Genomic DNA, 26,212 nt, shown 5'->3' with positions numbered 1-26,212 from the left:
AGAAGGGTATTACATATATTTTGGATAAATGGGCCAATAGGTTCGGCTATCGGAGCACAGTGGAGTGTTTAAATGACACACAAGGGCAGTTGGGTGTATTTAAAGAACTGGTTTTAGTGACAGAAAACACACAATTAACAGTTGCACAAAACACACAATTATGAAAATAAAATTACACACAATAAAATGAAAAAAAAAGAAATAACAATAATACTTGGCCAAGTGCTAATTCTTAATTTTAAATAATCCGGGTGCACCCTGGTAATCTGCACTCCAAATTGTATTAGTCAGCAGATTAATCAAATTAATCCCAATTTGGTTTGATTCAACTTCATTCACAGGAGAATTTCCACCACAGCTGTGCGTCACAATGTCCGAAATAAAACAATCCAAAAAGTATTGTCCAAAGATCAATAAATAAAAAAAACAATAATAATGGAGAATGTCAGTTGTAGGTCTCACACACAACCGTGTGTGAAGATGTATGTTGCTCTCCTACCACACCGCAGGGTGCAGCATGACTCCAAATGGGATAGACGAAATCTGGTTCTCTCTTTAGGTCCAGGTGGGAAGGCTCGCCATCAATATCAAAGGAGGGATCCACTTCAGGAATGATCCAGTATAAAAAAAACCCTGACCTGTCAACAGACAGGACCAGCAGAAATACAGGACTTTACCAAGCCGTTCTAGCTTTAATCCTTCTTTCCAACACAGTAACAAAACATTACCTAGTTACTAAAACAACGGATATTTTTTTTTTAACAACAATGTAACAAACGACAAAAACACAAATAAAAGGCTCCGAATATGCTCACCGATCTCAGTGCGACACACTTCAGACAACCGTATAGTGGGTCTCAATCCGGATGCGTGGGGCACTAAACGATGTAACAAGGCATATTTGATCTAAATAATATAAACTTAATAAAATAAAATTATGTTAAAGCCTAAATTTTACCTTTTATCTACGAAGAACAAGCTGAAATAACTGCCAGAAAGAGCCAACGATTCCTAACGGCTCTAACGGTAAAAAAACTGAAGTTCAGTTTGTATTCATTTAATAAATAATTTCCAGCACAAAAGCTGGACAATCAACATAAAATCTATTTACAAAAGAGTTTATCCACAATACAGTTAATACAGTACGTAAAAAATACTTTTAACTGTTGGGATACATACTCTGGCGCTGCCCCGCTCAGCAGTCTCACCGCGTCGGATCTCTAGAGCAAAACCAACGGTACTGCAGACCCGGGGGAGAAGGGCGGGATCCACAACGGCAGCCTGCACCTTGATTGGTCCAGACGCTCTGGAAACTAAACTTCTCATTGGCCAGGCAGACCACCCAGCTTCCTTAACCTCTTCTCTTAAAGTGGCATACCCACTTTATGTGGGTTACAATAACATGCAAATATATTTTAAAAATCATGCTTTGAAAAATTTTATGGGTTGTTGAAACGTAGAGATCAGCCAAATGAGCATGTCCCCACTGACCAATGTTAACTTTTCACTGAATATAAAACAAATAAAAATAGCCTGTAACTGCAAGTTATTTGTACCATCATAAACATTTTTTGGTATACTTTAACCTAACTAAAAGAAATCTGAGAAAAATACAATAAATAGTCAATAAATAATTTTTTTAAATAAATAAAAAAATTGAAATAAAAATAACACTTACTAAGTTGTTAAGTTACTAAGTAACGCGTTACTGACATCACTGGGTAGAAACTGGACCAACCCTGAAGCCCAAAAGGCTTCAGACCAACATCCTCCTATGGGGCGGCCGCTCCACCTCTACACCAGTGACGTGCGGTGAAGTGCAGAGTTGGTGAGGCACCGACTTAATCATAATCAGACATACAAATGTAGACAACCTGCATGTTATTGTTTACATAAGGAAATTTCGCGCATGCGGACAACGCTGGAAGGCAAAAAGACAATTCTTTTACATGCCATCCATAGCCGCGCTGCCGCGGTGGAATAATTCCGGTAACTCAATCAAACTTGGAAATGTAGGTATTATTAATTTCATGCTATGCTCCACAGCAAAGGGAAAAAACTCGTTGAAGTACAACTCAAAAACACGTCTTTCTCGCTCTCTGCATTGGCCAGGCTACACGCAGACTCGTTGCCCTAGCAACTGACAACAACGCAAATATTTGTATTTGAATGGGAAAATGCGAAAATTCAGCGATTTTGAAAAAAAAAAAAAAAATCACAATTTGTTAAACTAATACTTTACAGTACAAACCACAGGATGAAAATAGCAATATAAATGATTTTATCATTATATTTTTCCATTATGACAGGTGAGGCTCCGCCTCACTTGCATCCCCTGACCGCACTGTGATCTGGACTCCCAGTCCAGCCAACCATTAATGCCTCTGTATTCTAGAGTCAAATGTGAGGCCATCTCTTTAACTGCAAGAGCTTTCCTACAGTGGAGTCAGACAACAGAACGACCGAACAGAATGACTGAAAAATATATTAATGTCCCACGTTGGAGCATCATGAGTTGCTGTGTTAAGATCTTAAATCTGTCCACAGATCTACGGTAGTGAAGCAGGTTTGCATAAAAGTGTGGATTAAAATTCCTCTACAAAAAAAACTGATAAAGATGAACAGAAACTGGGTGTTTTTCCAAATCACTGACAGGACAGGATGTGACATGCTGGATTCATCTTTACTTTACAAATAGTGACATTCCAGGAATTTGTTGTGTGTTTTTGTTTTTTAGACTTAAGGTTCGATTTAAAAAAAGGATAAGACAAAATTAGTCTTATAATGTCCTGATAAAGAGTAGTATGACTGAAGGGGCATATACTTTTTTTTTTCAAAATGACTGAAACTGTGATGTAAAGTACTTGATATGCATTTATATTAGTTTTGTCATATTGAGCCGCTAACTGAAAATCAAAAAGTCAAACCAATTGAGTTGAGTGCTGCTTAGTTAACCAGAATAACACTGTGTTATTGTTGCTGGACTAAAAGGCCATCTCTGAGGAGATTGGGGTGACATCATATGAAGACTCAGAAGCATGTCTTCTTTTTTTTTATTACATATTTTCTTTAGCTATGTCAGTGTGTGTGTGTGTGTGTTTAGGGATGCGCAAACATTTTCTTCAGAATGACTTGTTTAGTTAATAATGACATGGTGGAATCTGCGGTGTTTATAGTTTTACCCGTCGGAAATGGTCTCGAGCACAAGCTGTAATTTCCACAAAAGGCTTCTGTCTGGTTTTAATGCAGTGCTGTCTCAGCTCACAGGCATTCACATTTGCTTTTCAGCTCTCTCCCCTACATCTAGAGACATTTTTAAGACAATACATCTTTAGGTCATGTGATATCAGACTTTGCTTTGAGTTTTTATTTATTTTTTTGTTCTTATGCTAGCCTTTTGCAAATAATTGAATGGTCTCAAAGCCAAACTAAACAAATTAAATATGTTGGATTATCAGTATTTTACCAAACAATGTATTGTTTAGATTTTGTACATCTAATTTAAATAGTGAGAGAAATATCTGAATTTTTTTTTAACGACTTAGCTTGAATCAGACAAAGTACATCCAGTATAGTTTTCTGATCACTTTTGCAATAAATATACAGTCTAAACCTTTTTTGACCCCAATGTTTGTCATATAACTAAAAACTGACTAACCTGTTAGGATAGATATCAAAAAAATAGTTCTTAAATCATTAATTCAGATTATTCTAAAATTGTTGTCCTCTTTTTTCCCCCTCTCCTGTGCTTTCTGAATATTAAAAACAAAATTTAGAAGAGAGGCAGATGGGAATTTTTCCTGTGGGTCTTTGCCACAGCACATCTGGAAATGATCAGGGAGCCAGGGAGACCTGTCAGCCAGGCCTGGGCTCTAAAAGCAGGGAGAGATGAGCCAATGGGAGCGGGGGGTCCAAACAGAGCCTCTCTGTCTCCCCCCTTCACTTTGCTTTGTCTCATTCCCCGTGACACAACAGAAAGTTCAACACTTTGCAAATGAGTTTATCAAAAAGACGACAGGTGAACAAGTTGAACTAGACCAGGGATGAAAAGGACAAACCGCTCTGCTGCTTTCAGCTGGATTGTGTGCAAGTGTACGCCCATCTGTTTATTTCCCTGTGAGGTTCCCGTCTGCACGGGCAGTTAGAGAAATGTCTGTGGTATGTGTGTGTTTAAGTTGCAAAAGCAATGCCTGTGTAGGACAAGGAGACGCAGAGAATTTTACGTGGAGGTGGACGTAAACTTTTGTAAGTTTACTTTGTCAGGAGAGTGAAGAGGAAACATGTGGCTCGAGGGAAAAAATGGCTAAAATTAACCCATTTTCACAACATATTACTGTGAGTCATTTTATTAGCACATACTGTAAATAGCATACTGTGATTTTATGAGGTAGGCTAACAAAGAGTAGCACATAGCTATGAGCTGGAAGGAAAGACATATGAGATTTTTGACATTCTTTGGAAATAGAAATTTAAAGATTGCATTATTATGCACATTCAGCCAACTTACTGGCAAATGGACACAAATTTCACTTTTCTGGTGTGCCAAGATGGCAGAGAGATACTCCAAATGGCTTCTGTATTTACAGAAAAATAAAATGAATTTAAATGAAAGCCACACCTCAGACTGCAGACTTGCACTGATTTTTCTTAGCAGCATCAACTTAAAAAGAACCAAAAATATAATTTTCATTTTTAGAAGTTCAATGTTAAAACATTTGACCTGTCCTTTTTCCTTTCACTTCACAATTACGTTCATCTTCACATATCACACAAAATCCCAGCGAAACACATGGAGTTTGTGGTTGTAATGTGATAAAAATGTGAAAAACTTCAAGGGGTGAGAATATTTTTGCAGGGCATTGTATCCGCTCTGTCAGTTTGTTTTAGGAGAGGCTTTGTGCCAAATAAATAAATAGTTAGTGGGTAAATGTGAATTCACGGAGCTAGAGAAGATTTCACCTTGTTTAGGCGAAACCTTGTGTACAGCGTCTATATTTTCCATGAGAGCCCCACGCAAGGAAATGACATCAATTCCAGGGAAAAACAAGAAAAAATGAGATCATGTATACTACACATGAACACAATTGATTAGGTTGAAGTAACCTTGTGTTTATCCTGTTTGCTTTGCAGCCACAAAGACCACACTTAGAGATGCTGACATAGATACAGTCGGAGAGATGGTACATAAAGAAAGTGAGCAGAAAGAAACCTCGCCCCCAAAAGAACATCTAAATATTTCTTAACGTATTTTGTTTGTTTCTTTTTCACATGTTGAAAACGCTGAGCCCAGTCTGCTGTGGTTGTAATTCCACTTCCCCTGGAGCAACAACTTTATCAAGAGTCTTTACAGTTTTATTAGATCCCACAGCTGTGTCGCTTGTCGAGTTCTGACTCTTGATTTATTGTTTGTAATGTGTGGCACAGCGCCGATCATTAACAGCAGCAATCTGATTCCAATTTCTATCTTTCAATCTCTGTTTCTCGTACCCGTCTGCTCCCCTCCCACCCCCCGGTCCCCTTAGCAACCTGCATCATTACCATTGCTCTTCTGCTCTTTATCTCCCTTTGTTTGTTTTATTCCTGGCATGATCCACATTACTGGCACAGGGCTCCTGATAAACAATCCGTCTGTCTGTCTGTCTCTGCCTCCTCAGGACACCCAGTCTGCCGGTCTTCCGCCCAAGGACAGTGATTCTGTCTTGATGGACGACACCTCCAGCCAATGGTCCGCTGTGGCTGAGACCGAAGAGGAAAGGAGAAGTGCCTTCGAGAAAAGCATGTATGTGTTTTATCAGGATGAATGTCCACACATTATGCATGGCATGGCAGTTGCCGTCGGAATATTGCAGTCGTACATTAAACGTGGCCCGGCACAAACAGCGTTACGTGTGAGCGCAGCTGCAGAACGTCACTTATGCCAAGATTTAACCCCTGAGGCTTCGCCTGTTTGCCGGCTCTTATTGGAATTAATGAGCAACTTTTCAACTTGATGAGCTCGTAAAACAAGACGCCAAGAAATAATCAAATGATGACAGTTACATGACAGGGACATTATCTGAGTCAGGCTACAAACCAATAACCCATAGTTTTCCCTTTGCTTAGTAATGTTGGATAATGTATAAGTAGGGTGGAAAATATCAAGAAGTACTCTTCTTTAAATTCTACAATTATGGAATACACATTTTGCACTCAGTTAACTGGGTTTTTCAAATGTGATTCTTATGAATAAGAAGATAACTACTGTAATTACACATATGACAGGAACAGACAACATTGCAGAATTACTTAATCCAGACAAACTTTATTTTATTACGTTTTTAAGGATAGTAGCTGGAGTCCAGTTTTACCAAAACACAGGTAGATTTGATTTTTTTTTTCATTTCCCCTGAACCTTTTAACATTTTGTGATGTTAAAATAGCAAACTTTAATTTATTTCAGTTAGTGGTGGGATTCTTAAAATCTTCAATCAAGTTTATTGCAGGGTCTGTAATTAATTACTCGCAATTAATTGCTAAATTACTTAATAACTAGACATATGAGCTCAACAGCAAAGATGTTTATTGTTTTTTATCTGTTTTTCAGCCACCAGATTGGTGCAAGGTGCTATTACCATTCATGTTACGACTTTATAAACTATGAAACTAACCTCCAGTGAGTCATTAGATGGGGCTTTGTCATCCATCACTGCTGTTTGCAGATGTTTCTGGTACGTCGGTTTTACTGGGCTACCAAAAATACACAAATACAAATATCCTGGCCCGATGAGGTAATGATTAATGGGTGGATGTGGCAGAGGAAGAATAATCTGAGATAAACTGTTCTAAAAGAGTAAATCTATATTGCTTAGCTGGAAAAAGGATAATAGTAAAAATTTAAGGTGTTTTCAGGAGAGAAGTGAGCACCACCTACTTGTGGAATTAGATCATGTTGTCTGCACACAATCTGACTACAACATTTAGCATGACTAAACTCCTCGTTTGCATTGCATGAAAATGCAATGATAACATTATTGTCTCAATTTTTTGCTATGACTTGTTATTTGTCCTCACAAGCAGCAAGCAAATGACATAATTTCATGAAAGACGAGGAAACAAAATTCTAATTCTCTTGTCCAGAAAATATCAATGATGTAAAATATTTTTTTGTTTTGATACCCAAGCATCAAGAGCACTCGCGTACAAAAGTACTGTGGGTCAGTCTCCATGGTAACCAGCTGATTCTCTGGCCATTAGGTGATGGTAGTCCCCATAACTTCTGGTAATGTTTCTGAATTTTTCTCAGATGTTCAGTTTTGCACCTTGAAGGTTCGACAGAAGAATGTGATTTGTAGTTTTTAAGTCTGCATTTTATCAAGCACCTATTTACAATAATCCTGCTGCCTCCTGCCTAGTTCCCCCAGCATCTGGAAACAGGACGGTTGCTCATGGTCCTCCATATGTAATCGAAAGTTAATCTAATATTGGTCAAAACTGGGAAAAAAAAGGCATTGTGGTGCCAAAACAAAATATACTTTTCTTGCAGCAAGAGCAGCTGCTGTTGACATTTGAAATACTTAATGCAAGCAGAGTTTACTTTACATAAACTGACAAGCATGCAAAAAATAAAATAATAAAAAAAAATGCGTCTGAACTGCAAATGTATTAATGTATATACACTTGAAATCCCTCTGAGCGGGGCTGCACAGTGGCGCAGTTGGTAGCACTGTTGCCTTGCTGCAAGAAGGTCCTGGGTTCGATTCCCGGCCGGGGTCTTTCTGCATGGAGTTTGCATGTTCTCCCTGTGCATGCGTGGGTTCTCTCCAGGTACTCCGGCTTCCTCCCACAGTCCAAAAACATGACTGTCAGGTCAATTGGTTTCTCTACATTCTCCCTAGGTGTGAGTGTGTGTGTGCATGGTTGTTTGTCCTGTATGTCTCTGTGTTGCCCTGCGACAGACTGGCGACCTGTCCAGGGTGCACCCCGCCTCTCGCCCGGAACGTAGCTGGAGATGGGCACCAGCACCTCCCGACCCCATTAGGGACAAGGGTGAACAGTAAATGGATGGATCCCTCTGAGCTTCTAACCTGACTGGCACTTTTTAGCTACTATCATATGTTAAATGTTTTATGCTGAACTCTTTCAAGTGACGTTTGAGGCTTGTTGCTGTTCTTTAGGAGACACTGAAAAGGGATCAAAAACCTGCGAGTGTCCACTTTTTGTGTGTGCACAGCTGATTTCCTGTTTGCTGACTTCAAAACCTTTGCAGGATGTTCTGCAAAATTAGATCCATTCAAGTAAAAATGCACCAGCTGAAAAGTGCCTGCGTTTTTCTCTGCGACATCCAGAAATCTGGGAACTGAGTGTTTTTTTTGAAAGGCATAAAGAAAATTCTTTAAATTATCAAAGTGCCGTCATGTGCTTTAAGATGTGAAATAACTTCAGAAACACTAATCGTCTCTGTCTGCTCCTCCAGGTATGTACTGAATGAGCTTATAGAGACAGAGAAGGACTATGTGGCAGACCTGGGGCTCATAGTGGAGGTAAACCTCACAGTCTGCACTGACATTCATCCACCCAGTCTATCAAAGAGAGGTCCAAATCCTAATCATCGCAATCCCTTCACTTCACTCCACGCTTTGGTCTGCTTCCATCCCACCGTCTCCAGTCCTAAGCAGATTTCATGAATTATAAGCCTAAGGAGTATTATATTACAGTGCAATCCATCTCCCGTTGCCTTAAATAGCAGCAGATATTTTGGTTTAGAGAGGAATTCTTGCCATCTGAAAGTTAATAAAAGCTTACCATTATCTGGTGTGGGATTGCTGCTCTTTGCTGTAATGACTTAGTTATGCACTGCTGGTATGATCAGCTTTTTTTGTTTGTTTGGTTTGCTTGTTCGTCCTTTTGCAGGGCTACATGGCTACAATGAGTTCCAGAGGTGTTCCAGAGGGTATGAAAGGAAAGGACAAGATTGTTTTTGGAAACATTCACCAAATATATGACTGGCACAAAGAGTGAGTTGCAAGTATTTAAGGATTTTTCTTCCATTTAAAGAATGTTGAAAGCTCCGTGTTTCAAAGCAGACAAAGTGAAAGGAAAACGGCAATCTGCGGGGTGTAATGTGTTTGTGTCTCAGTGGAAAACGAAGGAACAAAAGTTCATGAAGCAAATCTGAACTTCCGTTTTGGGAGGATGATTGTGTTTGTGTGTGTGCGTGCCTGAATGTGTGTGTGTTTCTTTTTTTGTGCAGCTACTTCCTGGAAGAGCTGGAGAAGTGCTTGGAGGAGCCAGAAAACCTGGCTCAGCTTTTTAGTAAACATGTGAGTACATTTAAACATCATGTAGGCATGTACATACATGCATATTAGAGGAGTAGGTGGGTCTGTGTCTGCTTCCTTACTGCTTTGGGTGTGATGGAAAAGAAAGGAAAGAAAACAGACGTGGCTCTTTCCTTTCCTCGCTCCACTCCCAGCCTGGCTCTTTCCACTTCCCTCTCACTGATACTTCTCAGTCAGGTTGGGCTTTTAGCAACAGTACTCAGTGAAATGACTTACCGGCTGATCTAACAGTCTGGACTGGTGAGAAAGAAAAGAAAGCTTTTTGATGTAAAACTCTCACCCCCCAAATAACTTGACATAGATCTGTTTACCCTAGGTCAAGAATCACGCAAAAAAAAAAAAAACAAGATGTGGAGGAGAAAGTTTCACTTTTAATCACATATCTTACGTATATACATACATAAAATTATCTTTTTATTACTAAAGCAGTAGCGGTTTTCTGATAGTGACAGCAACAAACCTACACATTGGCTGATCTTCCCATCCTACCGCAATTTGATACAGGAGAAAACACAAAAGCATTTTGTAGCCATAGTTTTTTCTTTTTCATCAATTATGGAGAATTAGTCAAAAATTCTCAAATCTCACCCATAATCTAACCTGGTCTTGCATTATTGTCTGGACACTTTGTATTTAATTCTGTTTCATTCATTTCACATTTATTTTCACCCCTTGTTTAGGCATATTTACTTTCATAAAATGTTACCGTTTAAAACCAAGACTCAAACCAAAATAACTCAGTGTTATTTTGGTTTGGTATAACTTGCATTATATCATAGAAAATTACTTACATTTTTTGGTTGTCAAGGAAGAAATGAAGCATCCACATGGCAGGAAGGAGTTGACACATGACCGGTGTGAAAGATCTTATTTCATACTTGGAAAAGTCAGGTATGAAATGAAAATGATAATGGGAAGGCCTAATCTGCAACCCAAACCAACCAAAAACTGACAAAACCAACCAAACAAAAATGCAGGCCAGACAAAAACTTATGAGTCAAATAATTTTGCTTCCTGGTCAGCATGCTGCTGCATCAGACCTTTCAATAAAGATGAGAGTTCAGAAAAAACTTTGTGCCTCAGGGCGCTGCTCACCAGAAGCTTCTGGCTGGTTTTCCTCATCAAGGGCATCATCTGTGGAACAATCCACTGGCCCCACATGCCTCCTTGTCTTGGCTGATTTCTGCATATCCGTCACCTATCGGCCTGGAACCACCGCTGCCACCATTTGTAAAATAGTGTGGTCAAGGAGCCACAAGGTGAACAAAAACGCACCAGCCACCAGTTTCCAGAGTCTTCTGATTAATTTTTATTTGCTTCTTCACACTCTGACAACCATCTTTTCTCCTGAGCTTCCCAAAAACACTCGTTTTATAGCCAATTGGCAACACACCTGCACATGAGTGGACCAAACCACAATTAAACAGGTAAAAAAAAAAAAAGTCTAATCAGAAACAAAAATACAATTATTAATCTAATTTACAAACTCATCTACATAATGAAATAGTCTGCAAAATAAACCCGGTAAGATAACTCAAAAAGTTACTTTAAAGAAAAACAAACAGATCAATATTCAAAGAAAACCCTCTAATTGGTAGAACCCAGCAAGGCAATCAGTGACATCATCTAGCCATTTAAGCAGGAAATACTGGGCCGGCCCCTCCCATACTCCTGCCCTGCTGCAGATCTACATGGGACAAACAATGGTAAGTAAAAAGAAACACAAATACCATGAATATACTCTGAAACAAAATAAACAAGTTCAACCAATAGTAAATGTATCAGAAATAAGAATAAGGGACAAGTGGTGAACACAAACTGAGTTAGCAAGAGAAGAGCATGCAGAAATTCAAAGAAATAGAACAAAAAGTAATAAAATAATAGGTTAAAGTTTTGGAGTTACGACCACAAAAGCTGTTTCACTTGTGACTGTGCAACATATGTCTGAAACAATTAAAGGCATCTGGTCTACTGAACCCGAGGGAAAGCATAGTGTAGACGGCTACAAAGGATCAGACAGATAAAATGGACCACAATTAGAAAAAAATGTATTCAAAACAAAATTAAAAATGTATTTGGAAACCAAGATGCATCGATGTGCCTTTTGTGTGTTTGTACCAGTTAAACATCCCGTCCTGGCATTTTGTACCAGTTCAAGAACAGAAAACTGAGTAATTCCAAAAAGAAAAACATTTTCATCAATCATAGGCTATACAAGCACTTATTATTGTGCCAAAGTTTCTTGTGGATTTATTTTTCAAAAGAAAGATTGTACCACTCTGTTCACATGACATTAATGTTTAGGAAAAAATAAGAAAATCAATTTTCACACCCGAATTTGTGGGGACACCTTCCCCACATGAGGCCAGAGAGGGACACAAAAGGTCCTGCTGGACAATAACATGTTTTCAGGATTGTTTTAGTTAAAAAATTAAGAAGATCCATACCATTCATCAACCTCTCTGTTAATGAAAGGCTGGCACACAGAAAAACCTACAGTACATGCAATAATACTGCTGTCCTCCACAATACCAAAAAAATGACAGTTGTCCATTGTCTTCCACGTACCATTGAAATGTATCATGATCTCTTTTTTTTAAACAAATGAGGAGCAATCATTACACACCATGACAGACATTTGCTGAAATGAGCAGTCACCAACGTGCTCCAGTGGAAAAATTAACTTGGTAATACTCATCATTAAAAGTAAAAGAATAAATTACATTTTTGGAACATTTTTATTAAGTGGAAACAGATTAATGTACAAAGAAGAAGACCAAATGTTCTTCCCCTGGGGAGGACTGCTGTGTTGACGCAAAATCCTCTGTCTGAAACTTAGAACCATTGGGAAGCTGAAGAGATGATCTTCAGTCACAATGGGGTCACATGGGGAATAAAATTAGATTCATGTGTATTGGGTAAGTAGTGGCACATGCAGTCTAGGCAGACACGAACGGCCAATTCAACTAGCTCGACTTTGCTTCTGCTTCAAACATAATTAAGTCAAAGATCTCTTCCTCTTTCCCGCTTTGTTCACTCGTTCTCTTATTGAAGCTCCTTTTGGAATCCAGAGAGACTTAGCCCACCGGATAATCAACTTAAAAGGCCGGTGGGGGATTAATAAAAAGCTCCAACTAAATCTAAGCACGGTGTCAAACTGTGAAAACAAGCAGACTGGGAACAAGGCCCTAATGAAAAGCAGAAAGCTCGAGCCGCTTTTAACAAGATCCGTGTCACCAATATGCGCCATGTGTGCTCACTTACACACAAGCAGCTTGCAACACGTGTGAAAACAGATTTATACTGAGTATTGGAAGGCAGACACAGAACAGCCTTTCATACGTGGACGGCGGCTGTTTACATGCGGCCCGTAGTCTGCAGATCTGGGCGGGCTGGTTGCTAGGTGCTGTTATACATCGACAGGCTCTGGTTACACTGAAGGGTGGCTTGGGTAAATTATACATAACCTGGTGCTCATTTACATGTAAAGCCATTAGTTCTCTCAGCGCTGCCATATCTGCTCTCCCATGCCAATTAGTTACAGAAGAGTAGGCACTACCAGACAGAGTCAGCTTCAAAGGCGCTGCACTTGCAGACAAATCATTGTTGTTCTGCCTGCCTTTCATCCCTAACAGCAGCCAGACTAAGCACACATTGAAAAACAGTTTCCTATTCTCTTCACTTTCGGAGGCATTTTGTATGGTTGTGCTGCTATCAAAGAAACATTGTTCCCCCACTGGGACTCAAATTGGTATAATATTAGGAATAGATAATTACGAAAATACAGTAACAAAATGACATACATGACTTTTAATTAATTTTGAGAACAAAGCAGTAGTACAAATATTTCAATTTACAAAATATTTAAAAGGGTAACATACAATTGACTGCTAAAGCTTAAGAAAAAAGGAATTAGTCTGAAAAAATTACAAAAATTCAGAAAAGCTTAGAGTAAATTTCCCCCTTTTGCTAATTCTCACCACATTTCATAATCACGTGTCGACATTTCGCACCCACAAGCCAATCACTTCTTATCATTACCATTGCATACACCTTCATTTCTTTTTTCCAGTAACATATTAAGGTAAATATAAAAAAGTTCAATACACAAAACAGAGATGTATAATGAGCAATACCAATAATTCACATACATATGCATAAGACAACTTGATTTACGAAATACTCAAAAGGCTGTGATAAAATAAGAGAAATGTGTGATTTGCTTTTAGGGGAATTTGTTATAATTTCATTGTATTTTGAAAGCCAACAGTAGCATTTACTAACCTGTACCAACATTAACTTTGAGAGTTTTTTATTTATTTATTTTTTGGTCTTGGTTTTCAGGAGCGACGTCTCCATATGTACGTTGTGTACTGCCAGAACAAGCCCAAGTCAGAACATATTGTCTCAGAGTACATTGATACCTACTTTGAGGTGAGAAAAATCTGCTTTTTCTCCTTAAAAAATGAACGATTTAATCTATTTGCGGTTTTTGTTTTGTCTCAGCAGCAGTTTACTGTCACATTCTAAATTTTAGCATGCACCGATGTCTCTGCTATGTTTAACATATGTTTACTTGAATCCCTTTAGAGCTGCCACTTCATTTTTGGTGTCTATCCCTAATCACTTTGAGTTAGATTACGCAAGTCATCAGAGGTTGTGTTTTGAGATGTTGCTGACATATGAATTGCTGTTTTTCTTTCTAGGAGCTCAGACAGCAGTTGGGACATAGACTGCAGCTCAATGACCTGCTCATCAAACCTGTCCAGAGGATCATGAAGTACCAGCTTCTGCTGAAGGTGACAAATGGGTCATTGCTTCGCCACTGACCAACACACCAGCAACCCAAGCACATGCACAGAGCAGTTGTCAGAACACACACAGCTATGGCATGGGGGCTTATGTAAATATCGTGTGCCTAAAACATCAAGACACACATGAGAATATTGTCTGTCAGGCTGCTTTCCACTAACAGATGAAGAGGCAAATTACAGAATGGGACTCCCTCCCTGCCAGATGATTCAAACAATAACATGTAAATGTCTTTTCTGGTCAGTTGTATAAAGCTCTTGCTTCTTTAAAACTTTACTTTATTGTACTCTAATGTATTAAACACCCATAAACAGCCCACCAGATATCCTCGTTTTACTCTGGGTAGTAAACTTGTAATGCTCCGGTGACCGTGCTGTGTTTGTTTCTACAGGACCTTTTGACGTATTGTGTCAAAGCTGGGAAGGACACTAAAGAGTTAGAGGTGAGAGTCCTGATGGAAACATTCATGATTTGAAGATATTTTGTGAATGTGAGTGTCCAAGACAACAACTCTTATTCTTGTCTTGCACACAGAAAGCGGTGGAGGTGATGTGCTTGGTGCCAAAACGTTGCGATGACATGATGAATGTGGGCAGATTACAAGGCTTTGAGGTTTGTCTTTACAGCAGCTTTTTCCCTGCATACGGTACAAGAGAAGCAACACTTTTCGTCTTTTTTTTTTTGTTTCTTTTTATGTTTGTGTACCAGGGAAATATCACAGCCCAGGGCAAGCTGCTTCAGCAGGGAACTTTCACTGTCACAGAGCAGGACAGTGGCTTTCTATCTCGAGCCAAGGAGAGACGAGTCTTCCTGTTTGAGCAGCTGGTAATCTTCAGTGAGCCCATTGACAAGAAGAAAGACTTCTCCATCCCTGGATACATCTTTAAAAACAGCATCAAGGTGTGTGCTTTTCCATCCTCCATGAAGTCATGCAGGATGTAACAAAAAAACAAAACAAAACAACAAAATGCCTAGAAGTAAAAAATCGCAACACCCACCCAGGTTGCGAGTTACACAACAGATTTGTATCACACTAATTCTTCCCCCCGAATTAGCATGTTGTGTAACTCCTCATTATGAAGTCTCCAGAGAATCGCACGAGTTATTTAACAAGCGATTCAGCAGGATGTTATCCTCCCAGGTGTTAGTCAGATGTGTTGTTTTGCAGGTTAGCTGCCTGGGGGTGGAGCCCAGTGTTGATGGCGACGATACGCGTTTTGCACTGACCTCACGAAACCCAGATGGGAGCGTGGTGCGGTACCAGCTGCAGGGCTCCTCCGCTGAGATCTGCAGAGCCTGGGTTAACGACGTGGGTCAGATCCTGGAAAGTCAGCGCAACTTTCTTAATGGTACGATCAGCCTATGCTTGAATGACAGTTATTTATCTCTAGAAGTAATAAATCATTGATTTATTCATCAATCCCTTAGCATGTCATGACATTATGTAGATAAGTAAATAAATGTTATGGGGATTTTTTGGCATTTCTTAAACACAATGACAAAACGTACACTGTATAAAAAGACAGACAATCATTGTTTTTGGTGTCTGACATTAAATCATCCAAACATTAAGTCAGTAAGAATTATCAAAATAATTTTTTTAAATTAAATTTTAGGTTTACATTCAATAATAGTCCTAAACTTTTCAGTTATTTGTAATAGCCTTGATGATCACATCATGACTTATTTCAGAGCATTTTAAGTTCAACTGAGGTAAGTCTGTGAAGGTATTCTAAATTTACAAACACAAAATACCAAGAAGAAAAAGTTTGGTTTTATCCTTTGGTACAATTTCCATTTGAGCGAAAGAACCATGTTCATTTCTTCAGGCAAATACTGAAGCTTAAAACCTCTCACTGAAAAGAATAATTCAGAATGATGTGACTATTTAGATAATTCTGAGTCAAACGGTTCCTTCATTGATCGCTCAGAAAGACTTTTGGGTGATTATTTTTCAAAAAGGGAGAGTTTTCTGTGGTGCAAACACATCGACAAACATTTCTCTGACTGACAATTTTAGATATGTTCTGTTCCTGAGCTGCCCGGGGTTTAACATCGACTTCACAGTCATAACACTTTTTAATGCAAAGCTTTTCACAGGACAGATTCTGTCTAAACATAACACTCATTAAGCACTCTTCACACATTGCCATGGAGGTGTAAAGCTTTATGAACCCACAAACATCTTACATTAAGTATTTTAGATGCATTTTGTTTTAATAAAATAAGCTATCAAAGACTTTGTGATAGATTTTGCCAAATGAAACAAATGTTTAAAGTGTTAGTGATTTGTGGATGTGGATAAAATGAATTGAGAACATGTTTTTAGTCATTGCAACCTCATGGACAGGGTTACCAAATATTTAATAAGTGCTCATAAACACCCTAGGATTGTTTATTTTGTAGGTGACGTTAACATCAATGAGCTTCTGTGTGTGAATCTGGACCAATAAATAATGGATTACTGCGTGTCATAACACTGCAATATCAAACGGAACAAGAACAACGTTGCCAGATAATTAACATGATTGGGCTTTTATCCTCTCACAAAATAAAAACACGCATCTGCTTCATGCAATGCTCTTTAGCGCACTTGCGGAAATTTGCCAAAAAACTGACTGCGCTCCCTTTTTCTCTCAGCCTTACAATCACCAATTGAGTATCAGCGACGAGAGAGCAAGTCCAATAGCCTGGGCCGCAGCATGAGGCCCCCTCTGTCTGCTACGAGCGCCCTGAGGCCCCACTCATCTGCCTCCATCGACCGCCACAAACTTCCCTCCCTCCACTCTCACAACACCTCTCTGCCAACGCTCTACCTGCCGAGCCAAAGCCAGAGCCAAGGGCCGAGCGAGATGGTCTCGTTGAGGGGTGTAGGTATCTCAAGCTGTATCGCTCTGTGGGAAATGAAACTGCCGTTACCCGTTGCACACTGTTTCAGTGCAAACTCTGTTTTTCAAGCTTTTGTGGCTGTATGTCTTAAATGTAGAAAGAAGAATAATAAAACAGCAAACTGCTTTGGGCATGACCTTCAGTAGTGAGTGATTCACCTTTTCCTTACCTACATTTGCAGGCCACTCCGGTCCCTGCTGACTCCCACACTGCTTCACCATCACACGTCCGACTGGGTCTCTCCGATCAGTCAAACTGTCCAGCTGTATCAAATGGGCTGTACACCCCGGCCACTCAGGGTGCACAGGTAGTGTATATATGCAATTGATTACGACATTATTATGACCACTGAGCTGTGCAGTCAACAAACAGGGTAACCGAACAAGCTGCAGAATTACACACCACAGAAAACAAGCCTGTGGGGAACTGCTTACAGACCATGTTGCCACATCTAACAACAAATCCAATTTTCTGTTTAATGCTAATTAAACTGTAACTGCAACTCCTTCTGTGGACACAGACTGAGTGAAGAAATGTGTTTGACAAAAAGAGTTACACCTCCCCCTATTGGAGAACAAGTGCATCGACCAAATCTACTGCAGATTATTAAGAAAACCGATGGACTATTAAAAAATAAGAATAATAAGTCAAGAAGTTTGAAGAAGTCCTGTTAACAGCAGCATTCTGTAAAGTTGTTTTTTGTTATCATCAAGAAGATGTACGTCTGTCATCATTGGGCTTTTGTCCTCAGAGGGCTGATGATGTTAAGCAAACAGGAAGTAGGCCTGGGCTACTTCCTGTCCACGAGATGCCTATCAAATATGCAAACCGGTTTCCCAGTCTGATGGGGTGTCAGATCCATCTACAGTGCTTTGGAAAATATTCATAATCCTTTAACTTTTCTACGTTTTGTCACAATGCATCCACAAATCTTATGATATCTTATGTATACTACCAACAAAATGTGAATAATTGTAGAGAGAAAGAAAAAGGATGAAGAGTTCCCAATTTCTTTTTAGGAAAAATGAATAAGAAAATTTCGCTTTCATGCTTTATACGTCGAGAAACTGAATTTTCCGTCAATTCGTTTTGCAAAGCTCACTCCGAGAGCTGATGCAGCATATTTCTTCACTACCACATACTGTAGATAGAGATTTGTATGTACGCCAAAGAGCTCAATTTTGATTTCATCTGCCCAGAGCACCTTCTTCTGTGTTTGGTGCAAACTACAAACAAAACTTTTTTTCACCAACAAAGTATTGTGCTAAAATTATGTATAAATGAGGCCTTGGAGCTGCAGAGTGCATGAGTCATCATATGACTCTTGGCTGCTTTTCTCATTATACTCTTTATTCCTAGCCTGTCAATTTAGAATGGTTATTTCCTGGTGATACTGTAGCTATGCCCTATTCAGTGACGTCATAGTTGTATTTTCTGCCCACATTAAAATTAGGCATTGCTGTTGTTCTATCAGGTGAAATCCTATTATGATCTACTAAAGTATCTGGCTGTAACGTGACAACGTTAAAAAAGTTTAAGAGGCATGAAAACTTTTACAAAATGCCTTACATGCTAAACTTCTCACATGCACATAATTTTAAATTTGGTGCCTGAATGTTTCCATTACAGGCACGAATGAGGGAGGATTTCAAAGATGTATTATAAATACAGAAAAAAAGTGATTTCTCTTACATCAGGGGTGCTCACAGTTGGTCCTCGACGGCCGGCATCCTGCACGTTTTAGTTCTCTCCCTGGTGGTAGTAACAACCTTTTCAGCATGTCAATGTTCTTCTTAGGCCTTCTAACGAGCCATCATTGGATCCCAGAGAACCATGCAGGATGCCGGCCCTCGAGGACCAACTTTGGGCACCCCTGTCTTACATTCTGGCTCCATTAGGGCCACTCAGTGCTTTGATCAGTGTTCCCTTTTCCCCCCAGCAGAGAGCAGTAGAGGGTTTCTACAGAGGCTCTCCTTCTGATGTGGTGACCCAGGCTTCTCTGTCAGGCCCCTCAGCCGGACGACGTCCCAGCAACCTAGCCCAGCTAGCCGAAGACGACCTGTGAACTCTTCTGAGTCAGGAGGACAACAGCTAACTAACGCTGTGAATACACCACTTGTGTACTTGTTCGCACACCTGAGGTGTATGCTTGTTGCGGGACTTCCTAGGAAACTGAAGTATAAAGGAGCAGTGGGCTATATATATCTATATATATATGAATATATATATATATAGATATATATAAACTGCTTGGCTCCCTTTTAGAGAGCCACTTAAAAGGGAGGTGATGTGGCCTTGATCACCTTCAGTGAACAGCGAGAGCATCCAGCGCGATGCTGTTAGGCTCAGAATTATAAAACACTCCGTGATATGACAATTTCTGCTTTCTATCTTCTGTTTTTTTTGTTGTTGTTTGTTTGTTTTCTTTTGAAGAGTTTGTATTCCTCTCTTTGAAAGGGATGGAACGAAATCTTGGATGATTCCATTCCTAATTGGGGCAATCACTGGAGCTAAGTGTGTGCCTGAATGTGTGTTTGTGACAATGACTTGTGGATTATGTCGGTGTACATGAGAGCGGGCAAGGAGCACCTCTTCTTGTCTCCTCTGCAAATTTCTTTAAGTTTCATTCTGATACCCTGCAATGGAGACAACCCCATTTATATTCTTTTTTTTTTTTTTTTTTAAATTTCCCTGCTGACTCCTGAGTTTGCTGTTTATGTTAACAAACGCGGAAAAGTCGGAACATTTGACGTGGTCATCGCAAGAACTTTATTTTCTCAAATTTCATTGAAAAGTAAGGAACTTTCTTTGTTGCAACAGTGTTGAGGGGCGCCCTGTGTGCTCCAATATTCTGTTTGACCGGCCTCCCTTTGATCTGGACAAGAAGGCATACGGGAGCCCTCTGGAGGTTCTCTGTGGGTATGACGTCACCCCAGATTTCTTTTTCCCCTCTTTGGGCAACTCCTCAAGAGTTCAAAACTACGGTGGCCGACAGGTGCAAATGCGCAGCAAAAGAGAAAACATGCAAACAAACAAAAAACACGCGCACAAATTAAATGCGGCAAGCAAAAAGCGAATGAAATGCAGCAAACAAAAAGAGAGACGCAAACAAAAAAGAAGACACCCCCGAATGAAATGCAGCAAACAAAAAGTGAGACGCAAACAAAAAAGAAGACACCCCCGAATGAAATGCAGCAAACAAAAAGTGTTGAAAACGGAAGTGCTCCAGACCACTAGGGGGAGTCAAAGAGTCGATACCGAGCCCAGAACGGTATGACTGACACAAAGTCTATCACGCTACCCATAAATTATTCTGTTATTCTATAATATTATAAAAGACGGCGTATCTGAAAAGAAATATAGTAATACGTACCTTTACTTTCTTTCAAATTTCTTTCTCTGAATCTTGCATCTGGTCCCATAGAAATGAATACTATTTTCTTTGACTCCCCCTAGTGGTCTGGAGCACTTCCGTTTTCAACACTTTTTGTTTGCTGCATTTCATTCGGGGGTGTCTTCTTTTTTGTTTGCGTCTCTCTTTTTGCTTGCTGCATTTCATTCGCTTTTTGCTTGCCGCATTTAATTTGTGCGCGTGTTTTTTGTTTGTTTACATGTTTTCTCTTTTGCTGCGCATTTGCACCTGTCGGCCACCGTACAAAACGCATCCATAGAGACTCACCCAAAGTGTTGCATGCAAAATCTCCTAGGTCGTCACTGACTGGAGAAATGCCACATTACACCTATCTTTTGTGAACCTTAAATAAGAAATGATATTAAAAAAATGTAAGTTATACTATAAGTCAATTCTTGTCATGTCAAGACCCTGGTTCTATAACTTTTGCCCTCATGGATCATATACTGTACATACCATAAAAAAGGCGTACTTTAACACAGCCACTTGAAGGATGAACTATGACCCTGGTATGCCAAGAACTCTCATCTGTCCAGCTGGTTGTTTGCATGATTCTTCTTCCTAAAAAGTGCCAAAAACAACAGCAGCTCAGCAATTAGGATGTTTTGTGTCCTTACTATAGGGTTCGGCTTGCCATTCCTCTTTCAAATAAAGAATCAAAGATATTAATTACTGTTGGCGTTTTAAAAAAAAACAGGAGTTGCAAAAGGAGAAGAGCTCTCCTATTTGTGGCCACTAGGGGTCCCTAAAGACTTTCGACTCCAGTTCAGTTAGATCATACAGCTGCACCAAAGATCAAAAGGCCTCACATTTCAGAGCTCACGTCCAAAAGATACTTGGAAATCTTTTCACAAAAACAACAAAACAAACTACCACTATCATTCACTTTGAAAACAAAACAATCCAGAAAGATAGGACAATGGCCGATTTTGACTTCGGTTTATTTTACAGAGCTCTTATTGGAATGACTGATCAATCAGTTTTGCATGAAACACACAAAGGAATACCTCTACAGAGAACCAAAAGTAGCAGGTGTAATGCAGAGAGAAGGCTGGTTGATGTCACATTTGAGTGACTAGAAGGAGTTGTATCATATAAAATAAAAGTGTCTTTTTGAAACTGAGCAAAATGTGTGGGTTTATGTGTCAGAGTCTCTTCAGTTTCTTCCGAAATTAATACAAGGATTTTGTCATGCAGCAAGTTTACTTTTTTTTTCTTTGTTTACTTGTGAACTCTAAATTTATTTGTGAACTCAAATGTGTTTTGATACACGTCTGGCATGTTGTAACTTTCACAGATATTTACTAATTAACGCTATCCCTTAAAATGGCTTTTCTAAGTGCTGCTGTCTCCGCTTTAATGTTTGAACTCATCTGTTCATAGTATTACCGTAAATAAAGTCAGATGGTCAGATTTGCATTAGCAACAAGTTCTGCAGCCTGTAAGTCTAAATGTTGCAAGAACTCTGAATGTCTACATCGGCTAAATTTCTGTTCCAGTGACTGGAATGACTCTAAATAACTTTTAAAATGTCATCACCGTGACATTATCATCAGTTATGCTGTCATTGCTGAAAATTAGTGCTATAATTAATAGAAATAGAGCTAATTTCCATAAAGTTTGGATTGACAGTACTGTACTTGACTTTTGATATCAGTGCAGTACTAGTCTGGCCGCACTGCTCTCAGTCACACTGTGGACTCTGCTGTTGCAATAAAGAAAAAGACGTGTTTTCCACTCACTCACAGAATCATACATGCCAGGGCTTTTTTTCTAGAATAAATTTCAGGTTATTTTATTTGGCCCTGGGGGTTTCTGCACAGGCGATTCTCACTCTGATTGCATGAAAATAAGCCGATGGCAGCAATAAAGTACAAATGTCGCTTTGGAATCACTTGGCCTCCACTGTGGGACCCCTAACAAAGACAACATATTTCACTTATTTTCGCTTCCCACCAGAGGAAGTTGAAACAAAGAGAAGAAACCCCTGGATGATCAGACATCTGGTTGGCTGGCCATCTGAATAAAGCCTCATTCTAGGCTGTAAAAGCAGAGCCCATCGTAACACGGCCATGATATATGGAGGTCTTGGGTGGGAAGGAGGAGGGAGGGAGGGGAGTATTAACTTTCACAAGGGTGCAAAATCAAAGGGAGTTCCTGTCACCACAGAGGGGTCTCGGGCAACAGGGGTCCCATTCACAGGGAATTCCTCTTCACTGCCCCTGTGATGCAGCTGTTGACTCAATCCTCTTTATTGGAAAAAAAAAAGAGAGAAGAAAACACTCATTAAAAAGCCACATGACTGTGAACTTGATTGCAGTGGGCGGCGCAATCGGCCCCCCATCAATGGCATGAGTATTTACTTTGAGGTGTGAAAATCTTTGAACAGCCCCAGCATGTTGGGTGTTTTTTAGGAGCTTCTTCCTTCACACTGGCATCACAATGGACAGCATTTGTATCCTAAAAGCAATCAAATTACCATCGAAACAAAATGCTAGATCTTTCCGAATGGACAAAACTGGTGAGAAAGTTAAACTCTACAAAACTCAGGAATGATGCAATAAGAAACTATTTTTCTTTTTTTTTCCATGACAGTGTTTATTCAAATTTACATGCTGCCAAAACCCAAATAAAATCGTTCAGAATAGTTTTACATAACTTACAAACAATTTAAAGTTTAAAAGGATCGATTTGCAGCGTATTTTATCACGTTGCCTCTTAAAAACAGACAAATCAAAGAGTTCAAATTTCCAAACAATTTCTGGGCTTCAGTTGGGCAAATCCGGAATGAAAACCGAGTTAAGATTTGCAATTTCCCCCCCAACAATTTCAGAGATAATTGCAGTTTTCCAGCTAAGGCATACATTTATATTCAACTAAATTCTTTAGAGCACATATTAAGGTAGAACCCTATCATCAGCTGTTTAACATAGTCAAATATTAACACAATAAAGTCTGAAAAAATAGACTTTCACACCAGTTGAAATTTAAATAAGATTTACATAATGAATATCAAAGGCTCTTTAATCCTTCAAGCTGAACTATCACAATATCACTGCAAAAGCTTCATCTTAGGGTCAAAAACAGTCAGAATTTCACTCAACCAAAGTCCAGGTTAGTTCAAAAGCAGGATTCTGACAAGGAAGAATAACATTCAGGGAGCGCTTACCCTGTAGTGCAAATCTATGGCAGTAAATGTGATTCCCACATATATTTTTTTCTTGCTTTATTTTAATCTGCATAAAGCGGATCACTCTCTTTTAATACTAGCGAGCATTGGGTCTGTGCCCTGAGGGGGCTGCCCGGACCGACCCTTCCTGCTCTGGTGGGTTTTCACGTGTTTGGACAGGTGGTCGCTCCTCATGAACCTCTTGCCGCACTGCTGGCACCCGAACCTCTTCTCCCCGGTGTGCGTGCGGAGGTGCCGCTGCAGCTCGTCCGAGCGCGTGAAGCTCTTGCCGCAGAAGAGCCAGTTGCAGATGAAGGGCCTTTCCCCGGCGTGCCAGCGCAGGTGCGCCTTCAGGTGGGAAGTCTTCTTGTACACTTTGCCGCACTCCGGGATGTGGCAGATGTGCAGTCTCTTCTTGCCGAACTCCAGCCCCCCGCTGTTCGTCTGGCAGTTCGGACACTTGCATCGCCGGCAACGCCGCGTGGAGCTCAGCAAACCCTTGGAGGTGCCCTGGAGGAGAGCGGCTATCTGCGGCTGGTGACCCAAAACCAGCTGCCTGCCCAGGGAGAAGGGATGGTTGGCTGGAGCGCTGTTGGTTTGTGGGAGGCTCCACCACTGCTGCCCGTCCTCCACGTGGCCGCCCGAGAGGTGATGCCTGGCGGAGGAATTCTGCAGAAAGCTGGGGAAGTTTTGCCCCACGCTGTTGTGTTGGGTGTAATAAGGGCTGCTGGACTGCGGCTGCGAAGACAGCACCTTAACAGGGGACAGTTCGAAGGAGTAGGAGGACGCAGGTTCAGCCGGTGGGGTCAGAGGCAGCTCGTGGTGGTGATGATGAGGATGGTGGTGGTGGTGATGATGGTGGTGACCCAGGCCGGACTGCATGTGCCCAGGAAACTGCACCTTGGGCACCGTGAAAGTCATCTGGTGCGTGCTGAGGGCAGTGCTGGGGGCTATGTCGTTGCTCCATAGCTGAAACATTCCAGATGTGGAACTGACCGTGCCTTCGTAGGGAAACTGTGACCCATCCGAGCCCATGGTGCTGCCCACCTGCCAGGCCTGGCTGCAGGTGGTGGCCAGGAAGGAGAGGGCGTTGGGCGCTCCCTCCGGAGAGGAGCTGGGCGTCCGGTCCTGTGCGGTGAAACACAAACGCATTACCATTAGGAAAAGTTATGTTGTTTTACCTTTTTTTTTAAATAAATATTTTCAAAAAGTTGGCCAAATTCAATTAAAAAGCAGAAATCGACATTTTTACACAAAACCTGAGTAGTTTTGAAATATAGATATAGATATAGATATAGATAAAGAAAGGTGATAACTGGAAATATATATATTTGTATATAATGTGCAAAGGCTACAGCACAGTCAAGGGGGAACAATGCAGAGGAAATCAAACATAAAGTGATACCAGTTAAAGATAAAAGAAGCAAACCTGCAGGAAGGTGTGTAAAAAGTTGTCAGTTCTCTGTATCGTGAGCGCAGCCATCTGTCCTCGGGCTCCTGTTCCCCACCCGCAGCACAAACTGCTCCGAGAACGCACGGAATATGGAACTACCGCTGGAGATGCGGCAGAATGCGCGCATCAAGATTTTTATTTTTTTTTTATTATTATTATTTCTTTCTTTTTTTTTTTTTTTTTTAAACACTCCGACTCTGGGAAATCCTGTTTCATTCAAATGTTCCGGGTAAAAAAAAAAAAAAAGAAGTATTTTTTGTTCGCGGTCAGTTGAGCCAGCTGAAGTTACGCGCGCGCGCTGCAAAAATCCAGTGCGAACAACTCAAAGACGCGCGAGCCGTATCTTCTCTTTATAGAGAGAAAAGATCCTCTCAACGGGGTCTCCAGTATGATGCAGGCGAGCCCATCAATGGAGTGGGGATGAGACGGAGGAAGCAGGAGGGGGGTCTTGTTAGGTGAAGGGTGGGCTACTCATAATTTCACTCAATTTCAACCAAATGCTGACCCCGAGAACTGACTCCTCCTCCAATTGTTCTGACAAAAAGACTTTGATTAAAAAAAACAAAAACAAAACAAAAAACAAAAACATCTCACTGAATATTTTCTCCTCCACAGTGTTTTTCTTCACTGGACATGTTGTGGCTGCTCTCATCTTTAGAAAGAAGAAAAAGGAAGTAGCCCAGGCCCCACACACTAAATGAATTTTAGAAAGTGTTGAATAGTAACAGCTAAGTAAATTTAATTTTAATCAAGCGTATTAGTTTGTAATGTAAGGTTTATTAATTATTCAGTCGTTAGTTTTAGCAGTAAATCCAACAGATATTTGGATTATAAATCAGATGAAGATGTTCTTCATTCTAATGTCAATGGCATGCTTGATAAAATTTCTGTTTTGGAGAAAGAATTTGAGTTTTTATCCAGTTGTAGCTAGCTTAGTGACAATGCTAATGCTAAAGACAAATCTGCACGTAAATTGAGCTTTTTAACCCTTCAAGCAGCTATTTCTAATGCATGACACATCTTAGCTGTGTTCGTATAAATGTTAACATGCCATCATCTCATTCCTTTATTTTCTAAAAGTTTATATCCAACTTCAACTAGTTTAATGGCAGCACCAATGTCAACATCAAACGTACTGGCAGGCTAACATGAGGCATGCC

At 40.2% G+C, this 26,212-nt stretch overlaps 2 protein-coding genes and 1 long non-coding RNA gene across 5 annotated transcripts in view; 1 reads left to right on the top strand and 2 right to left on the bottom strand.

The window, feature by feature from the left end:
• The window catches only part of arhgef25a (Rho guanine nucleotide exchange factor (GEF) 25a), a 67,400-nt gene extending 48,005 nt beyond the window's left edge, over positions 1-19,395 (top strand). For 2 of the 3 annotated variants that reach the window (XM_028016108.1, XM_028016122.1), the window contains 13 exons: positions 5,655-5,779; positions 8,453-8,519; positions 8,890-8,993; positions 9,230-9,299; positions 13,662-13,751; positions 14,024-14,116; positions 14,521-14,571; positions 14,664-14,741; positions 14,838-15,029; positions 15,298-15,478; positions 16,770-16,999; positions 17,200-17,325; positions 18,958-19,395. In XM_028016108.1, coding sequence (XP_027871909.1) covers positions 5,655-5,779; positions 8,453-8,519; positions 8,890-8,993; positions 9,230-9,299; positions 13,662-13,751; positions 14,024-14,116; positions 14,521-14,571; positions 14,664-14,741; positions 14,838-15,029; positions 15,298-15,478; positions 16,770-16,999; positions 17,200-17,325; positions 18,958-19,083 — 1,533 coding nt within the window. In that variant the 3' untranslated portion in view covers positions 19,084-19,395. The remainder of the gene's footprint in view (positions 1-5,654; positions 5,780-8,452; positions 8,520-8,889; positions 8,994-9,229; positions 9,300-13,661; positions 13,752-14,023; positions 14,117-14,520; positions 14,572-14,663; positions 14,742-14,837; positions 15,030-15,297; positions 15,479-16,769; positions 17,000-17,199; positions 17,326-18,957) is intronic. The other variant, XM_028016114.1, reaches the window with a different exon arrangement.
• Positions 645-1,299, bottom strand: LOC114143818 (uncharacterized). Its single transcript, XR_003595332.1, has 3 exons — positions 1,180-1,299; positions 959-1,020; positions 645-878 (listed from the first exon to the last, which is right to left on the bottom strand). It is a non-coding gene; the product is annotated as an uncharacterized LOC114143818 (long non-coding RNA).
• Positions 19,396-19,652: 257 nt separating the features above from the next.
• Positions 19,653-25,670, bottom strand: sp5l (Sp5 transcription factor-like). Its single transcript, XM_028016131.1, has 3 exons — positions 25,029-25,670; positions 20,675-24,727; positions 19,653-19,997 (listed from the first exon to the last, which is right to left on the bottom strand). Exons 1-2 carry the CDS (start codon positions 25,080-25,082, stop codon positions 23,681-23,683), a joined length of 1,101 nt encoding a protein of 366 aa, XP_027871932.1. The 5' UTR covers positions 25,083-25,670; the 3' UTR covers positions 19,653-19,997; positions 20,675-23,680.
• Positions 25,671-26,212: the final 542 nt, after the last annotated feature.

The sequence above is a fragment of the Xiphophorus couchianus genome, chromosome 1 (genome assembly GCF_001444195.1).
Source record: "Xiphophorus couchianus chromosome 1, X_couchianus-1.0, whole genome shotgun sequence".
Lineage (NCBI taxonomy): Eukaryota > Metazoa > Chordata > Actinopteri > Cyprinodontiformes > Poeciliidae > Xiphophorus > Xiphophorus couchianus.
The sequence above is the reverse complement of the archived record's forward strand: the minus strand, read 5'-3'. Positions and strand labels throughout refer to the sequence as shown.

Excerpts from the sequence above, each read along its gene's own strand:
- sp5l (XM_028016131.1), bottom strand. The coding sequence starts at position 25,082 with ATGGCTGCGCTCACGATACAGAGAACTGACAACTTTTTACACACCTTC. Across the intron at positions 24,728-25,028 it reads TTTTACACACCTTCCTGCAG|GACCGGACGCCCAGCTCCTC; the intron begins GTTTGCTTCTTT and ends TTCACCGCACAG.